Source organism: Salvelinus fontinalis, chromosome 7, assembly GCF_029448725.1.
Source record: "Salvelinus fontinalis isolate EN_2023a chromosome 7, ASM2944872v1, whole genome shotgun sequence".
In the NCBI taxonomy this organism is placed as follows: domain Eukaryota; kingdom Metazoa; phylum Chordata; class Actinopteri; order Salmoniformes; family Salmonidae; genus Salvelinus; species Salvelinus fontinalis.
In genome coordinates this window covers 1,042,349-1,059,074 of record NC_074671.1, presented here as the reverse complement: position 1 = coordinate 1,059,074, position 16,726 = coordinate 1,042,349, and the positions used below count along the sequence as shown (strand labels likewise).

General features: G+C 42.8%; 1 protein-coding gene across 1 annotated transcript; it reads left to right on the top strand.

The window, feature by feature from the left end:
* The first annotated feature begins 848 nt into the window (after positions 1-848).
* Positions 849-15,759, top strand: sec22c (SEC22 homolog C, vesicle trafficking protein). The gene is made up of 6 exons (XM_055928150.1): positions 849-1,046; positions 5,933-6,144; positions 8,332-8,495; positions 11,517-11,696; positions 11,792-11,910; positions 13,559-15,759. The coding sequence occupies exons 2-6, from the start codon at positions 5,963-5,965 to the stop codon at positions 13,823-13,825; spliced, it is 912 nt and encodes a 303-aa protein (XP_055784125.1). The 5' UTR covers positions 849-1,046; positions 5,933-5,962; the 3' UTR covers positions 13,826-15,759.
* The last annotated feature ends 967 nt before the right edge of the window (positions 15,760-16,726 follow it).

Below are 16,726 nucleotides of genomic sequence, written 5' to 3'. Positions count from 1 at the left end.
CCTAATAATACTTGATTAGTACAAACATATGTTCATATTACAGATCCATGGCTTGTGGTGCCTATGTTAATTAACTAAGGTACACATTTTCTGCTTAACTAAGTTAACTAAGGTACACCCAGTCTGTACACTCCCGTGGATTCTGCTTACATTCTGGTTTTATATGTCCAGCGGTTAACTCTTTGTTTATCCAGCTCTGTCCATTCACCTGAGCTCAGTCATTATTCTGCTTACACAAGTCTAATAATTAACCCTATGTTTTCTGTCTCAATACTTCAGGGAGAACCGTCTGGATACTGGAAAATCAACCATAGTCATGAATTTTCACCTACAAGTAGAGAGCTTGTGATTGAAAGAACCAGAATTGATCATGATATTTTCTAATGTTTGTATTTGTCGGCTTTAGGCCTATGCATTTGACCTAGTTGAGGATGGAAGTTAGAGGCCCACTGCTGCATCTCGGGCTTTTACACTCGTTTCACAGTGTATCAATGTGTCCATTTGGCAGAGGCTAGTGCTCTTGCCATAGTTACATTTTTACTTTTCGAATTTTATACTTTTTTTACTTCTGATTTTTATGATTAACAACGTGACAATGACTTTGAGAAACGAAAATGTTATTATTGGAATTAATCATAACTGGCACGCAGATCGGTAGAAACGGTAGCGCTACACAGCTGATTGAAATAATCAAAGCATGATGATTAGTTGGTAATTTGAATCAGCTGTGTTCTGCTAGGGAGGGGGAACAGGACCGAGTTGGGAGAAACTCTGGGAAGGCCCAACCCTAACCGGAAAGTTTATTGAGCTACTGTTTCTTTAAAAAACAAAAAATCACGGAACCCGGAAAGAGATTTGTTTTCATTTTCTCCCATAATGCTTAGCAAAATATTAAGGAAGCTAGTGGGTCTTTCAAAGTATTGGACAACAGTCTACCTTAAATTACATGTACAGTAATTGTCAAAACATAACTAAAGTGTCTACTTTCATTCACATGTTGTATCACAACCATTTGAGATAAACAAAATGTACCGAAGAATGTTAAGGTAAGGTAAACATAGTAGCTAGCTGCTAACGTTATTAGCCAGCCACGTTTGCAACAAGCAGTGTTTATGTTCGCCACAGTGCGCTTATTTGTGTGATATGCATTCCTAAGATAATTATGGAGACTCGTGCATCTAAAGTCAATCACTGTGACTGAAAGTCAGGCTTGCTACTGAACACATTGCATCTTTTAGACTCATTTCACTTGTGGCAATGAAACGTGCATTCAGCCATCTAACTAGTGTAGCCTTCTGTTAGCAGGCAGGGCGAACCTTAGCCCGGAGACCCGACGTTGAATTGTACAGGATTCAACGTCGGGCATAAATGAGCGTTTGGATCAGGAAAGTTTCCTATGACTGCCTATACAAGCCAGAATGTTGAATACAATTATATTTTAACTTACTTTACCGGTTGTCCGTGCGGTAGGTATTTTTACAGATAAGATGTGACGGATCTCCTCGTTTCGGTCTTATGTAGCAACATTTGAGTGGTGTTTTTTACATTGGATAAAAATAGACTAGAAAATGGTATCACACTGCAATTGATGAACAATGGGAAAGTAATTATGCTTTGAAAGTTTATCAGCTTTACCTCACTTTTGAGAAAATGGCCCATGAATGATTTGGTAAACCTATCGGAGAGCTCTTTGTCCACACTAGGGCTGTCCCCTACAAAAAAAAATATCTTGGTCTACCGAAAGTCATCTGTTCATGCGACCAATCTATTGCTCTAAAATTTGAAACGTATTTTTCATACATAGACACGCCCTATGTATTAACGGTAAATGTACTAGTGATATGTAATGGGGAATTGATATAACTAACAATTAAAAGCAAACAATTCGCACAATGAAGTAATGAAATAATAAATGAATGTGCACAAATTGGCGGGAGAGCGCATTTTGGAGCGAGCAGTGCATTGTGGATCTGGGCTGTAGCAGAACAAAGTGAAACATGTTAAAGGGGTCTGAATACTTCCTGAATGCACTGTGTATTTATCTTTACTGCTCGACTAAAACCGTCTCAGTCGACCAACAGCCTAACAATCAACTAGTTGACTAATTGGGGTCAGCCCTAGTCTACACTCATTCAGCATCGTTTACACCCTCTTATAAATTACACGGAACCTAAACCGACTGCGCTTGTGCGCCATTGTGCATAAATGTCTTTGTCCCCCCCACACCAAACACGATCACGACACGCAGGTTAAAATATCAAAACAAACTCTGAACCAATTATATTAATTTGGGGACAGGTCGAAAAGCATTAAACATTTATGGCAATTTCGCTAGTTAGCTTGCACTTGCTAGCTAATTTGTCCTATTTAGCTAGCTTGCTGTTGCTAGCTAATTTGTCCTGGAATATAAACATTCAGTTGTTATTTTACCTGAAATGCACAAGGTCCTCTACTCCGCCAATTAATCCACACATAAAACAGTCAACCGGATCGTTTCTAGTCATCTCTCTTCCATCCAGGATTTTTCTTCTCTTTCTTCGACTTTATATTTTGATTGGCAACTTTCATAAATTAGGTGCAATTACCGCCAAAGTTTGTCTTTGAGTCACCCATGTGGGTATAACCAATGAGGAGATGGCACGTGGGTATCTGCTTCTATAAACCAATGAGGAGATGGGAGAGGCAGGACTTGCAGTGCATCTTCGTCACAAATAGAACTGACTTCTATTTTTGTCACTGGCAACGCAGACGCTCGTTGGTGCGTGCAATAATTGAATAATATAGATTTCTAAATGTATTTTGCAGCGCACGCGAAAGGCTGGTTTATACCTTGTCTATTGACATGTCAGTGGTAGAGGTCGATCGATTTATGATTTTTCAACACCGATAACGATTATTGGAGGACCAAAAAAAGCCGATACTGATTAATCGGACGCTTTTTAAAAAATATATATTTTTATTCTACGTTTTAACTTTTTTTTTTTTTTGTTGTTGAATATATATATATATATATATATATATATATATATATATATATATATATATTTTTTTTTATGTATATATTTTTTTTAAACGCATAATTTAAAAAAAATCATTTTTAAATATGTATTTATTTTTGTCATCATGACAATTACAACAATACTGAATGAACAATGAACACTTTTGAACATCCACGTCACAAAAAGCAGTACAAAAGTATAATTAAATATGAATATCTTGGCATTAAATGGAGTCGGGAGTTTAGAAGACTGAGTGATGAAGAATGAATGAGTGTCCGGTACAGCTATAAAAGCAATGCTTCTAAATTTCCTTTACGCTAGATTTGAGATTTTATCAATTCCGAAAATCTGAAATGATGTATGCGCTGCAAAGAAATACAATGGGCACCTTTTACCTAGACTGGAACACCTTTTACCTAGACTGGAACACCTTTTACCTAGACTGGAACACCTTTTACCTAGGCTGGAACACCTTTTACCTAGGCTGGAACACCTTTTACCTAGGCTGGAACACCTTTTACCTAGGCTGGAACACCTTTTACCTAGGCTGGAACACCTTTTACCTAGGCTGGAACACCTAGGCTGGAACACCTAGACTGGAACACCTAGACTGGAACACCTAGACTGGAACACCTAGACTGGAACACCACCTTTTACCTAGACTGGAACACCTAGACTGGAACACCTAGACTGGAACACCTAGACTGGAACACCTAGACTGGAACACCTAGACTGGAACACCTAGACTGGAACACCACCTTTTACCTAGACTGGAACACCACCTTTTACCTAGACTGGAACACCACCTTTTACCTAGACTGGAACACCTAGACTGGAACACCTAGACTGGAACACCTAGACTGGAACACCTTTTACCTAGACTGGAACACCCTTTACCTAGACTGGAACACCCTTTACCTAGACTGGAACACCGGACTCTTCTACCGAACAGCTGTCAGATTCCCTTTGCGGTAGCCTACCGAACAGCTGTCAGATTCCCTTTGCGGTAGCCTACCGAACAGCGGTTAGATTCCCTTTGCGGTAGCCTACCGAACAGTGGTTAGATTCCCTTTGCGGTAGCCTACCGAACAGTGGTTAGATTCCCTTTGCGGTAGCCTACCGAACAGCTGTCAGATACACTTAAGCTTTGTGTAGCCAGTTTGCGGTCTGTGTTGACGTGATCGTTGTTTTCGTTTTTATGTCTTCAAAATGATTTTGCTTTTAGTGTTGATTAGGATCCGTGTCTAAAAAGACAAGACTTGTGAGCTGGCCCTAGTGATTGGCCCTGTTTGAGAGAGCGTTCCTCAACTATGGAGACTACACTTGGGGGCACGTGCTAAGAAAAACATTATAGATAATTATCTCCATTTTACATTGTACATGTAATGGATTTGTTTGTTACTATTCTATAATTGCGGTCACTCACAAACAGCGCACGAGCGTGGGGGGGGGAAGAACCCCAACTACTCTAAAAAGTTGAACAGGGTTGGCAGGTCTGGAGCAGTGTGTCAAGAAGCAGTGCGGCTCGGCAGGGTCATGTTTCGGAAGACGCCTCTCCCGAGTCTGTAGGAGAGTTGTCTATTGGATATCATGAAATTTGGGAGAAAAAGGGGTACAAAATTAAATGTACCCAGCTAGCTAGCTAAACAATGAACCATAATGCCAACTCATAACATTACTACCCTCCATGATTCTACAGGTAGCTAGAGCTAAAAAACTTTGTTCAATGATAGCTAGCTAGATAACGTTAGGCTATAACTAGCAATACAAATGGCTCTGAGATACAAATAATATTACTACACGGATCATAGCGTAGTTGGTTTAGCCACGGAAAAAGGCAGGAACTTTACCGCTAGCCATGATTGGCTGAGATAATGGATGGGCTGGACATGCTGTGAGATGCCAGCAAACGTTAGCTAGCTAGCTACCTAACACTATGCTTTAACTTGCAATGAAAACTACTTTCTGACCAAATTAGAAACATCATATCTGAAAATGTAGCTAGCTAGATTCTCTTACCTGTCTACATGGATGAACGCTTCTCCCTCTATCACGAATGCCACGGTTGCCCTTAGTTTGAAGATGTAATCCGGAGACGGGTGTTTTATACAACAGCCTTTTGTGTCCTCTTTTTTGACCCCCGCCGCTTAATTAAACGCCAGAATTTTCTCCATCTCCTTAGCTATCATACCTGTATGTCCAGCCCATCCATTATCTCAGCCAATCATAGCTAGCCGTAAGGTTCCTGACTTTTTCCGTGGCTAAACCAACTACGGCTTGTAATTTAACCGTTTTATTCATATTTACAGACGGCATACACGTCTGTTTTTAAGGCACATGAAAGTTCACATCTCAAAGGTTCAGTATAATTTTGTCTACCTTCCAAAGTGCTGATAGAACGTTCCGGTTTCTGTGATGTGAAGCATGCACACAATGAAAACACATGCACACCTGCCAAGCTCGTGCACGTGTTTCAGGGTTGGGCGGTATCCGGCTAACTGTTAGCAGCTAACTGTTAGCCTACTACTACTGAGCTGATGCACCACCTAGTGACTGACAACTGGCTAGCTAACTGTTAGCCACTAACTGTTAGCCTACTACTACTGAGCTGATGCACCACCTAGTGACTGACAACTGGCTAGCTAACTGTTAGCCTACTACTACTGAGCTGATGCACCACCTAGTGACTGACAACTGGCTAGCTAACTGTTAGCCGCTAACTGTTAGCCTACTACTACTGAGCGGTAGTACAAACGGAAAAATTTGAATGATTTATGTGAGTCCCCACATTTTTAGTTCCGTTTGCTTGTTTGGTTCCTTACTGACTTCATACCAGATGTGACTCGGTTGTAATTGAGTCTCTGAGTCTCCTGTCATGTCCTCTGTATTTTGTATTGCGCTGTGTTAAATGTTTCCTGTGTTTATCGTTGCAGGCTATGTGAACCCAGTGGCCTGTGTGGACCATGTCTCTGATCCTGTTTGCCCTGGTGGTGCGGGTCAGGGATGGTCTGCCTCTCTCAGCCTCCACTGACTTCCAACACAACCCAGAGCTGCAGGAGAGGAAGCAGCAGCTACGGACCATCTCCAAGGCCCTTAGCCTGTTCCCCGACAGAGGGGCGGTCAAGGGCCATGACCTCAACATATAGTAAGATATATATTTTCAATAGTATATACTATACCGGAGGGGGGTTGTAAGTATAGATATGTGTGTGTATATATATTATATCTATGTATATATACGTATGTATGAATATATATATACACTGCTCAAAAAAATAAAGGGAACACTTAAAAAACACAATGTAACTCCAAGTCAATCACACTTCTGTGAAATCAAACTGTCCACTTAGGAAGCAACACTGATTGACAATAACATTCACATGCTGTTGTGCAAATGGAATAGACAAAAGGTGGAAATTATAGGCAATTAGCAAGACACCCCCAATAAAGGAGTGGTTCTGCAGGTGGTGACCACAGACCACTTCTCAGTTCCTATGCTTCCTGGCTGATGTTTTGGTCACTTTTAAATGCTGGCGGTGCTTTCACTCTAGTGGTAGCATGAGACGGAGTCTACAACCCACACAAGTGGCTCAGGTAGTGCAGCTCATCCAGGATGGCACATCAATGCGAGCTGTGGCAAAAAGGTTTGCTGTGTCTGTCAGCGTAGTGTCCAGAGCATGGAGGCGCTACCAGGAGACAGGCCAGTACATCAGGAGACGTGGAGGAGGCCGTAGGAGGGCAACAACCCAGCAGCAGGACCGCTACCTCCGCCTTTGTGCAAGGAGGAGCACTGCCAGAGCCCTGCAAAATGACCCCCAGCAGGATTGAATGAAAAAGTGTTGAACCCCATTGTTATGGCAAGCCTCAATAAGTTCAGGAGTAACATGTGCCTAATAAGTTGCATGGACTCACTCTGTGTACAATAATAGTGTTTAACATGGTTTCTGAATGACTACCTCATCTCTGTACCCCACACATACAATTATCTGTAAGGTCCCTCAGTCGAGCAGTGAATTTCAAACACAGATTCAACCACAAAGACCAGGGAGGTTTTCCAATGCCCTGCAAATAAGGGCAACTATTGGTTGATGGGTAAAAAAAAAGCAGACATTGAATATCCCTTTGAGCACGGTGAAGTTATTAATTACACTTTAGACGGTGTATCAATACACCCAGTCACTACAAAGATACAGGCATCCTTCCTAACTCAGTTGCCGATGAGAAAGGAAACCGCTCTGGGATTTCACAATGAGGACAATGGTGACTTTAAAACAGTTAGAGTTTAATGGCTGTGATGGGATAAAATTGGGGATGGATCAACATGGTAGTTACTCCACAATACTAACCTAAATGACAGAGTGACAAGAAGGAAGCCTGTACAGAATAACAAATATTCCAGAACATGCATCCTGTTTGCAACAAGGCACTAAAGTAATACTGCAAAAAATCTGGCAAATTAACACAGCGCACCTCCAACCCGGAAGCCAGCAGCACCAATGTGTCGGAGGAAACACCGTGCACCTGGCCCCCTTGGTTAGCGTGCACTGCGCCCGGCCCGCCACAGGAGTCGCTGGAGCGCGATGAGACAAGGATATCCCTACCGGCCAAACCCTCAACCCAACCAAAGCCTGGGCGCGAACCCAAAAACTCTGGTGGCGCAGCTAGCACTGCGATGCAGTGCCCTAGACCACTGCGCCACCCGGGAGGCCCCTAGTCTTGCCATAGATTTTGAAGCCGATTTCAGTCAAAACTGTAACTAAACCACTCAGGAACATTCAACTACTCCAGTGTAGGTTTGGCTTTGTATTTTAGGTTATTGTCCTGCTGAAAGGTGAATAACAGCACGATGCAGCCACATGCTTGAAAATATCAAGAGTGGTACTCAGTGATGTGTTGGACTTCAGCTTTTCATTTGTCATTTCTAAAAACACAATTCCACGTTGACATTATGGGGTGTGTGTGTGTGTTGTCACTGGCCTACACACAATCTCAATGTAATTCATTTTAAATTCAGGCTGTAACACAAAATGTGTTAAGTCTAGGGGTGTGAATACTTTCTGAAGGCACCTCAACATAGAGTAAGGACATTGGAAAGAGAAAGTGGCACAGGGAAGATTAGACATTCAACAGAATTGGTTGAACAGATCAGAAACCAGTCTCCACATTTTGAAATGATTCAGACTGTCCTGCTGTATACTGTGGGCAAGCTGTGACCGGCTGTTTAATACCCCCCACACTCTCCTCCTTTCTTCCTCATCCCACTCTCCTCTCCCTCTCTTTTCCTCTCTCATCCCCCTCTCCTCCCCCTCTCTTCTCATCCTCCTCCCTGTAGTTTCCTGTCCAGTGAGGGCGTATCCTACATGAGCGTATGTGACGCCAGCTTCCCTGCAGCCATGGCCTTCTGTTTTCTAGAGGACCTGCGCTGGGAGTTCACAGCTCATATGGACAACGCCAAGGTTGCCCTGGCAGCCAGGCCGTACCCCTTTCTGGAGTTCGGTGTGTAGAAGAGGGAGGGGGGTGGTGGAGGGTTGAGAAATGTGGAGGCGTAGACAACCCTGTTCCTGGAGTGGTGCAGGGCCCTAGAGCAGGGGTAGACAACCCTGTTCCTGGAGTGGTGCAGGACCCTAGAGCAGGGGTAGACAACCCTGTTCCTGGAGTGGTGCAGGACCCTAGAGCAGGGGTAGACAACCCTGTTCCTGGAGTGGTGCAGGACCCTAGAGCAGGGGTAGACAACCCTGTTCCTGGAGTGGTGCAGGACCCTAGAGCAGGGGTAGACAACCCTGTTCCTGGAGTGGTGCAGGACCCTAGAGCAGGGGTAGACAACCCTGTTCCTGGAGTGGTGCAGGACCCTAGAGCAGGGGTAGACAACCCTGTTCCTGGAGTGGTGCAGGACCCTAGAGCAGGGGTAGACAACCCTGTTCCTGGAGTGGTGCAGGACCCTAGAGCAGGGGTAGACAACCCTGTTCCTGGAGTGGTGCAGGACCCTAGAGCAGGGGTAGACAACCCTGTTCCTGGAGTGGTGCAGGACCCTAGAGCAGGGGTAGACAACCCTGTTCCTGGAGTGCTGCAGGACCCTAGAGCAGGGGTAGACAACCCTGTTCCTCTAGTGGTGCAGGACCCTAGAGCAGGGGTAGACAACCCTGTTCCTGGAGTGGTGCAGGACCCTAGAGCAGGGGTAGACAACCCTGTTCCTGGAGTGGTGCAGGACCCTAGAGCAGGGGTAGACAACCCTGTTCCTCTAGTGGTGCAGGACCCTAGAGCAGGGGTAGACAACCCTGTTCCTGGAGTGATGCAGGACCCTAGAGCAGGGGTAGACAACCCTGTTCCTGGAGTGGTGCAGGACCCTAGAGCAGGGGTAGACAACCCTGTTCCTGGAGTGGTGCAGGACCCTAGAGCAGGGGTAGACAACCCTGTTCCTGGAGTGGTGCAGGACCCTAGAGCAGGGGTAGACAACCCTGTTCCTCTAGTGGTGCAGGACCCTAGAGCAGGGGTAGACAACCCTGTTCCTCTAGTGGTGCAGGACCCTAGAGCAGGGGTAGACAACCCTGTTCCTGGAGTGGTGCAGGACCCTAGAGCAGGCGTAGACAACCCTGTTCCTCTAGTGGTGCAGGACCCTAGAGCAGGGGTAGACAACCCTGTTCCTGGAGTGATGCAGGACCCTAGAGCAGGCGTAGACAACCCTGTTCCTCTAGTGGTGCAGGACCCTAGAGCAGGGGTAGACGACCCTGTTCCTGGAGTGATGCAGGACCCTAGAGCAGGCGTAGACAACCCTGTTCCTCTAGTGGTGCAGGACCCTAGAGCAGGGGTAGACGACCCTGTTCCTGGAGTGGTGCAGGACCCTAGAGCAGGGGTAGACAACCCTGTTCCTGGTGTGCTGCAGGACCCTAGAGCAGGTGGTTAGAGTCTTGGTGCTACAGTCCAGCAGGTAGTCCAGCAGGTAGTCTAGTGGTTAGAGTCTTGGTGCTACAGTCCAGCAGGTAGTCTAGTGGTTAGAGTCTTGGCGCTACAGTCCAGCAAGTAGTCTAGTGGTTAGAGTCTTGGTGCTACAGTCCAGCAAGTAGTCTAGTGGTTAGAGTCTTGGCGCTACAGTCCAGCAGGTAGTCTAGTGGTTAGAGTCTTGGTGCTACAGTCCAGCAGGTAGTCTAGTGGTTAGAGTCTTGGCGCTACAGTCCAGCAAGTAGTCTAGTGGTTAGAGTCTTGGTGCTACAGTCCAGCAAGTAGTCTAGTGGTTAGAGTCTTGGTGCTACAGTCCAGCAAGTAGTCTAGTGGTTAGAGTCTTGGTGCTACAGTCCAGCAGGTAGTCTAGTGGTTAGAGTCTTGGTGCTACAGTCCAGCAAGTAGTCTAGTGGTTAGAGTCTTGGCGCTACAGTCCAGCAGGTAGTCTAGTGGTTAGAGTCTTGGTGCTACAGTCCAGCAAGTAGTCTAGTGGTTAGAGTCTTGGTGCTACAGTCCAGCAAGTAGTCTAGTGGTTAGAGTCTTGGCGCTACAGTCCAGCAGGTAGTCTAGTGGTTAGAGTCTTGGTGCTACAGTCAAGCAGGTAGTCTAGTGGTTAGAGTCTTGGTGCTACAGTCCAGCAGGTAGTCTAGTGGTTAGAGTCTTGGCGCTACAGTCCAGCAGGTAGTCTAGTGGTTAGAGTCTTGGCGCTACAGTCCAGCAGGTAGTCTAGTGGTTAGAGTCTTGGTGCTACAGTCCAGCAGGTAGTCTAGTGGTTAGAGTCTTGGTGCTACAGTCAAGCAGGTAGTCTAGTGGTTAGAGTCTTGGTGCTACAGTCCAGCAAGTAGTCTAGTGGTTAGAGTCTTGGCGCTACAGTCCAGCAGGTAGTCTAGTGGTTAGAGTCTTGGTGCTACAGTCCAGCAGGTAGTCTAGTGGTTAGAGTCTTGGTGCTACAGTCCAGCAGGTAGTCTAGTGGTTAGAGTCTTGGTGCTACAGTCCAGCAAGTAGTCTAGTGGTTAGAGTCTTGGTGCTACAGTCCAGCAGGTATGAATTGAACAGAGGTCATCTGTAGTTCATCAAAATATTTCATTTTATCCCATGAGGCAGGTAGTCATAGAATGGTTAGAATGGTTAATATTATATTATATTAGACAACAGCATAGCCTGGCTACAGCAGCAGAATAACCAGAATGGTTAATATTATATTATATTATATTATATTAGACAACAGCATAGCCTGGCTACAGCAGCAGAATAACCAGAATGGTTAATATTATATTATATTATATTATATTAGACAACAACATAGCCTGGCTACAGCAGCAGAATAACCAGAATGGTTAATATTATATTATATTATATTATATTAGACAACAACATAGCCTGGCTACAGCAGCAGAATAACCAGAATGGTTAATATTATATTATATTATATTAGACAACAACATAGCCTGGCTACAGCAGCAGAATAACCAGAATGGTTAATATTATATTATATTATATTATATTAGACAACAACATAGCCTGGCTACAGCAGCAGAATAACCAGAATGGTTAATATAATATTATATTATATTATATTAGACAACAGCATAGCCTGGCTACAGCTGCAGTATAACCAGAGGGGTGGTCCAGCGCTGGAGGTCACTCTGACCGAGGTACAGGAGGATCTGAAAACACGCCCTTTGCAGATCCTCACCCTGGAGGAGGTGGAGCTTACCAACGGGTCAGCCAATGGCCACGCGGAACATCTTTCTGAATCCGGTAAGAATCTGAGGCGGGGGACCTTTGCCTCAGAGATCAACGTTGCACTGTGTTACTACCGTTAAACGCTGCATTGTGGTGTATCGGTCGTACAGGTCAGAACCAGAGGTTGGCGCCAGTGACCGCCCCAGGAATCCTCTCATTGGTCCTCAACATCATGTGCTCTTCTCTGAACCTCATCAGGGGAGTTCACCTCATAGAGTACACCTTCCAGGTACGCTATTATATTAAACATATAGAGTACACCTTCCAGGTACGCTGTTATATTTAGCGACGTCTAATTCAACTTGGCTGATAATGTTTTATATTCTGCTAATGTCGTAGTCTTTATATTCTGCTAATGTTGTAGTCTTTATATTCTGCTAATGTTGTAGTCTTTATATTCTGCTAATGTCGTAGTCTTTATATTCTGCTAATGTTGTAGTCTTTATATTCTGCTAATGTTGTAGTCTTTATATTCTGCTAATGTCGTAGTCTTTATATTCTGCTAATGTTGTAGTCTTTATATTCTGCTAATGTTGTAGTCTTTATATTCTGCTAATGTTGTAGTCTTTATATTCTGCTAATGTTGTAGTCTTTATATTCTGCTAATGTCGTAGTCTTTATATTCTGCTAATGTCGTAGTCTTTATATTCTGCTAATGTCGTAGTCTTTATATTCTGCTAATGTCGTAGTCTTTATATTCTGCTAATGTTGTAGTCTTTATATTCTGCTAATGTTGTAGTCTTTATATTCTGCTAATGTTGTAGTCTTTATATTCTGCTAATGTCGTAGTCTTTATATTCTGCTAATGTCGTAGTCTTTATATTCTGCTAATGTCGTAGTCTTTATATTCTGCTAATGTCGTAGTCTTTATATTCTGCTAATGTCGTAGTCTTTATATTCTGCTAATGTCGTAGTCTTTATATTCTGCTAATGTTGTAGTCTTTATATTCTGCTAATGTTGTAGTCTTTATATTCTGCTAATGTCGTAGTCTTTATATTCTGCTAATGTCGTAGTCTTTATATTCTGCTAATGTCGTAGTCTTTATATTCTGCTAATGTCGTAGTCTTTATATTCTGCTAATGTCGTAGTCCTTATATTCTGCTAATGTCGTAGTCTTTATATTCTGCTAATGTTGTAGTCTTTATATTCTGCTAATGTTGTAGTCTTTATATTCTGCTAATGTTGTAGTCTTTATATTCTGCTAATGTCGTAGTCTTTATATTCTGCTAATGTTGTAGTCTTTATATTCTGCTAATGTTGTAGTCTTTATATTCTGCTAATGTTGTAGTCTTTATATTCTGCTAATGTTGTAGTCTTTATATTCTGCTAATGTCGTAGTCTTTATATTCTGCTAATGTCGTAGTCTTTATATTCTGCTAATGTCGTAGTCTTTATATTCTGCTAATGTCGTAGTCTTTATATTCTGCTAATGTTGTAGTCTTTATATTCTGCTAATGTTGTAGTCTTTATATTCTGCTAATGTCGTAGTCTTTATATTCTGCTAATGTCGTAGTCTTTATATTCTGCTAATGTCGTAGTCTTTATATTCTGCTAATGTCGTAGTCTTTATATTCTGCTAATGTCGTAGTCTTTATATTCTGCTAATGTTGTAGTCTTTATATTCTGCTAATGTCGTAGTCCTTATATTCTGCTAATGTCGTAGTCTTTATATTCTGCTAATGTTGTAGTCTTTATATTCTGCTAATGTTGTAGTCTTTATATTCTGCTAATGTCGTAGTCCTTATATTCTGCTAATGTCGTAGTCTTTATATTCTGCTAATGTTGTAGTCTTTATATTCTGCTAATGTTGTAGTCCACTCATAAAGACTGTCAATGTGAACACTGTTGTATGATTCTTCTGTCCTGTTTGCTACAGGATGATTATGAAGGCATCTGGAACGTGGTGGCGTTCCTGCTGGCGTTCCTGTGCTGTGTCGGTCAGTGTCACCTGTACCTGTTCCACTCTTCTCTGAAGAGGGTCAAGTCCCTGGTACTGCTGAGTGTGGTTGTGGTCTGTAACTGCTTTCTGTTTGGTCTGAGGAATGTCTGGCAGCTGCTGTTTCACCTGGCTGTGGCTGTCCTCGTCACCCTCCTCACCCTCAACAGGAAACTACACGACAGAACCAATGACTGCGGGGTCTGAGGGAGGGGGGAGCATTTAGTGCGTAGCACCACCACAGTAGGCTACGTCCAGGCTGGTAGGGGAGGAGGAGGACCCACCCAGACAGACGTCTCCTATCATGTCCAGTGGGATATAACATTGTTTTGTTTGTATAAGGATCATTTGTTGCTTTATTTCCATGTTTATTTGCACTCCGTTTACGTTGCGTCCCAGGCAGGTTTGAGGAGTAGTGGAGGTCGGGGGGGATGTTGGATGGTCCTCAAATCGGCTTTTAGAATGATTTGAGCAAATTACTTGAATGATATGAATTTGTAATACTGTCTGGCTATTAAAGGGCATTCGTGTGATGTTAGACTATAGCCAGTCGGACAGTAGGTCTACATTTGACGAGGTAATTGAGATTAGATCGTCAGTGACGTAAAGAACACTCACTGTCCAATCAGCCCACTGCTGTAGCTCAGTGATAATCAACTGTCTGATTCTCCAGGGAGGGTCTAAATACAGCTCGTCTCACGAGGAAATGAACTGTGCTTTCAATTTGCTTTGTTGCATTCTTTCTCTTGTACACAAGGTATATTTTTTGCGTCTGTAGAATTGACGAATCAAAATGTCTCACCAAAGTATTTTCTGTTGTTAATGCAGGAAGCTTGACATATCCCTCTAGTTTTACAACACCAGGTGTTATTCCTCCTCACGGTGGTCAGTATTGAGGAGTTAATATATCTTTTTTAGATCATGGTTTTATAGTTTACAGGGCTAAGTAAGGTATTATATTATTAGCAATATAATGTATCTAAGAAGGCTGTTGGTAATACTATGTTGCTTGGTAACAATGTGGTTGTAGTTTAATTGTTTTTCTTATATCTAAAACATATGGAAATCATACGTTAAAATGAATACAGAAACTTTTATATTGCGTAGTTAAAATAGATTTTGTAACACCGTAATGATGTAGTGACAGTGTATGTTGCGTTTCGTAGTCCTAAAACGATAGATTAGATCGATTTGATGCTTTTGGGGCTCCCGAGTGGCGCAGCTAGAGGCGTCACTACAGACCCTGGTTCGATTCCAGGCTGTATCACAACCGGCCGTGATTGGGAGACCCATAGTGCGGCGTGCAATTGGCCCAGAGTTGTGAAGCTCTGTCCCCGGGGTAGGCCGTCATTGTAAATAAGAACTTGTTCTTAACTGACTTGCCAAGTTAAATAAATAAATATATGTGATTTGGGCGCCTTCCAATCTGCGATATTTCTCATGTCTAGTCTAAGGGCCCTATTCATATTTTTACAGCTTGTAGTAATCTGGTAAAAAAAGAAATATAATTAATTTCAGCAAAATTTGAGCTGAAAAGACATGAGTGGAAGAAACTATTTACCGCTTTTTCTATGATTGAGAGACCGTTTTGAATACAAATTGTGAATTGAAGATTCATACCCGCTCTACTGAAATTCACACAGAGCCCACAAATCTTGGTGATCGATGTGTAGATATGTGTTCCTCAAGCACCTGGTAATAGAATGTACAATAGTTTTAGATCCAAGACCAGTGAGTTGGCACTACGGTTGACTTGTTTAGTGTTAATTACTGAAATTATCTTGTTGAGGGAACAATGTGGGGGTTGCAGGAAGACCCCCCCAGGTTAAGCTGCTGCAACTGATTTGACCAATATGTGGAATTAATTTTGTATAATTTTGAGTTTTGTTCTGTGTATTGATGGCTGCTTTAATGTCAAGGAGTCATTTTCCTTAAATTGTCGATTTGAAGTGGGGGAAAGAGTGTTAATGTTTCGGTCTACAAGGGGTAACATTCAGGCCTTTTCAAAGTGTCGGGTGTGTCTTTCATAATCACAATGGACTAGAGATACCTGTATTAACACATGGTTTACCTATTGTGTGGTTTGTATTTTCTAAAGTAAAATAAACCACTGTCTGAAAGGTGCAGTAATCTGAATCAAATTGTCCAAATTAATTATGTTGGTTGTTGCCATAAACGTTCTAAAGTATGATGACATTTCAAACGATGTTCAAATCCTTCTGTCTTATTTATAAACTCAGTGCTCTGCTATGAACAACATCCAGTATGTAGCTAACAGAAGAACACGTTTACCTCATTCATCCAGTATGTAGCGAACAGAAGAACACCTTTACCTCATTCATCCAGTATGTAGCGAACAGAAGAACACGTTTACCTCATTCATCCAGTATGTAGCTAACAGTAGAACACGTTTACCTCATTCATCCAGTATGTAGCGAACAGAAGAACACGTTTACCTCATTCATCCAGTATGTAGCGAACAGAAGAACACGTTTACCCCATTCATCCAGTATGTAGCTAACAGAAGAACACGTTTACCCCATTCATCCAGTATGTAGCGAACAGAAGAACACGTTTACCTCATTCATCCAGTATGTAGCGAACAGAAGAACACGGTTACCTCATTCATCCAGTATGTAGCGAACAGAAGAACACGTTTACCTCATTCATCCAGTATGTAGCTAACAGTAGAACACGTTTACCCCATTCATCCAGTATGTAGCTAACAGAAGAACACGTTTACCCCATTCATCCAGTATGTAGCGAACAGAAGAACACGTTTACCTCATTCATCCAGTATGTAGCTAACAGAAGAACACGTTTACCTCATTCATCCAGTATGTAGCTAACAGTAGAACACCTTTACCTCATTCATCCAGTATGTAGCGAACAGAAGAACACGTTTACCTCATTCATCCAGTATGTAGCTAACAGAAGAACACGTTTACCCCATTCATCCAGCATGTAGCGAACAGTAGAACACGTTTACCCCATTCATCCAGTATGTAGCTAACAGAAGAACACGTTTACCTCATTCATCCAGTATGTAGCTAACAGAAGAACACGTTTACCTCATTCATCCAGTATGTAGCTCACAGAAGAACACGT

What these genes read in the sequence shown, in the direction of transcription:
- sec22c (XM_055928150.1), top strand. Translation starts at nt 5,963, where the DNA reads ATGTCTCTGATCCTGTTTGCCCTGGTGGTGCGGGTCAGGGATGGTCTG. An exon ending in GTACCCCTTTCTGGAGTTCG is followed by an intron (nt 8,496 to 11,516) that starts GTGTGTAGAAGA and finishes ATATTATATTAG; the next exon opens with ACAACAGCATAGCCTGGCTA. An exon ending in TCATAGAGTACACCTTCCAG is followed by an intron (nt 11,911 to 13,558) that starts GTACGCTATTAT and finishes TGTTTGCTACAG; the next exon opens with GATGATTATGAAGGCATCTG.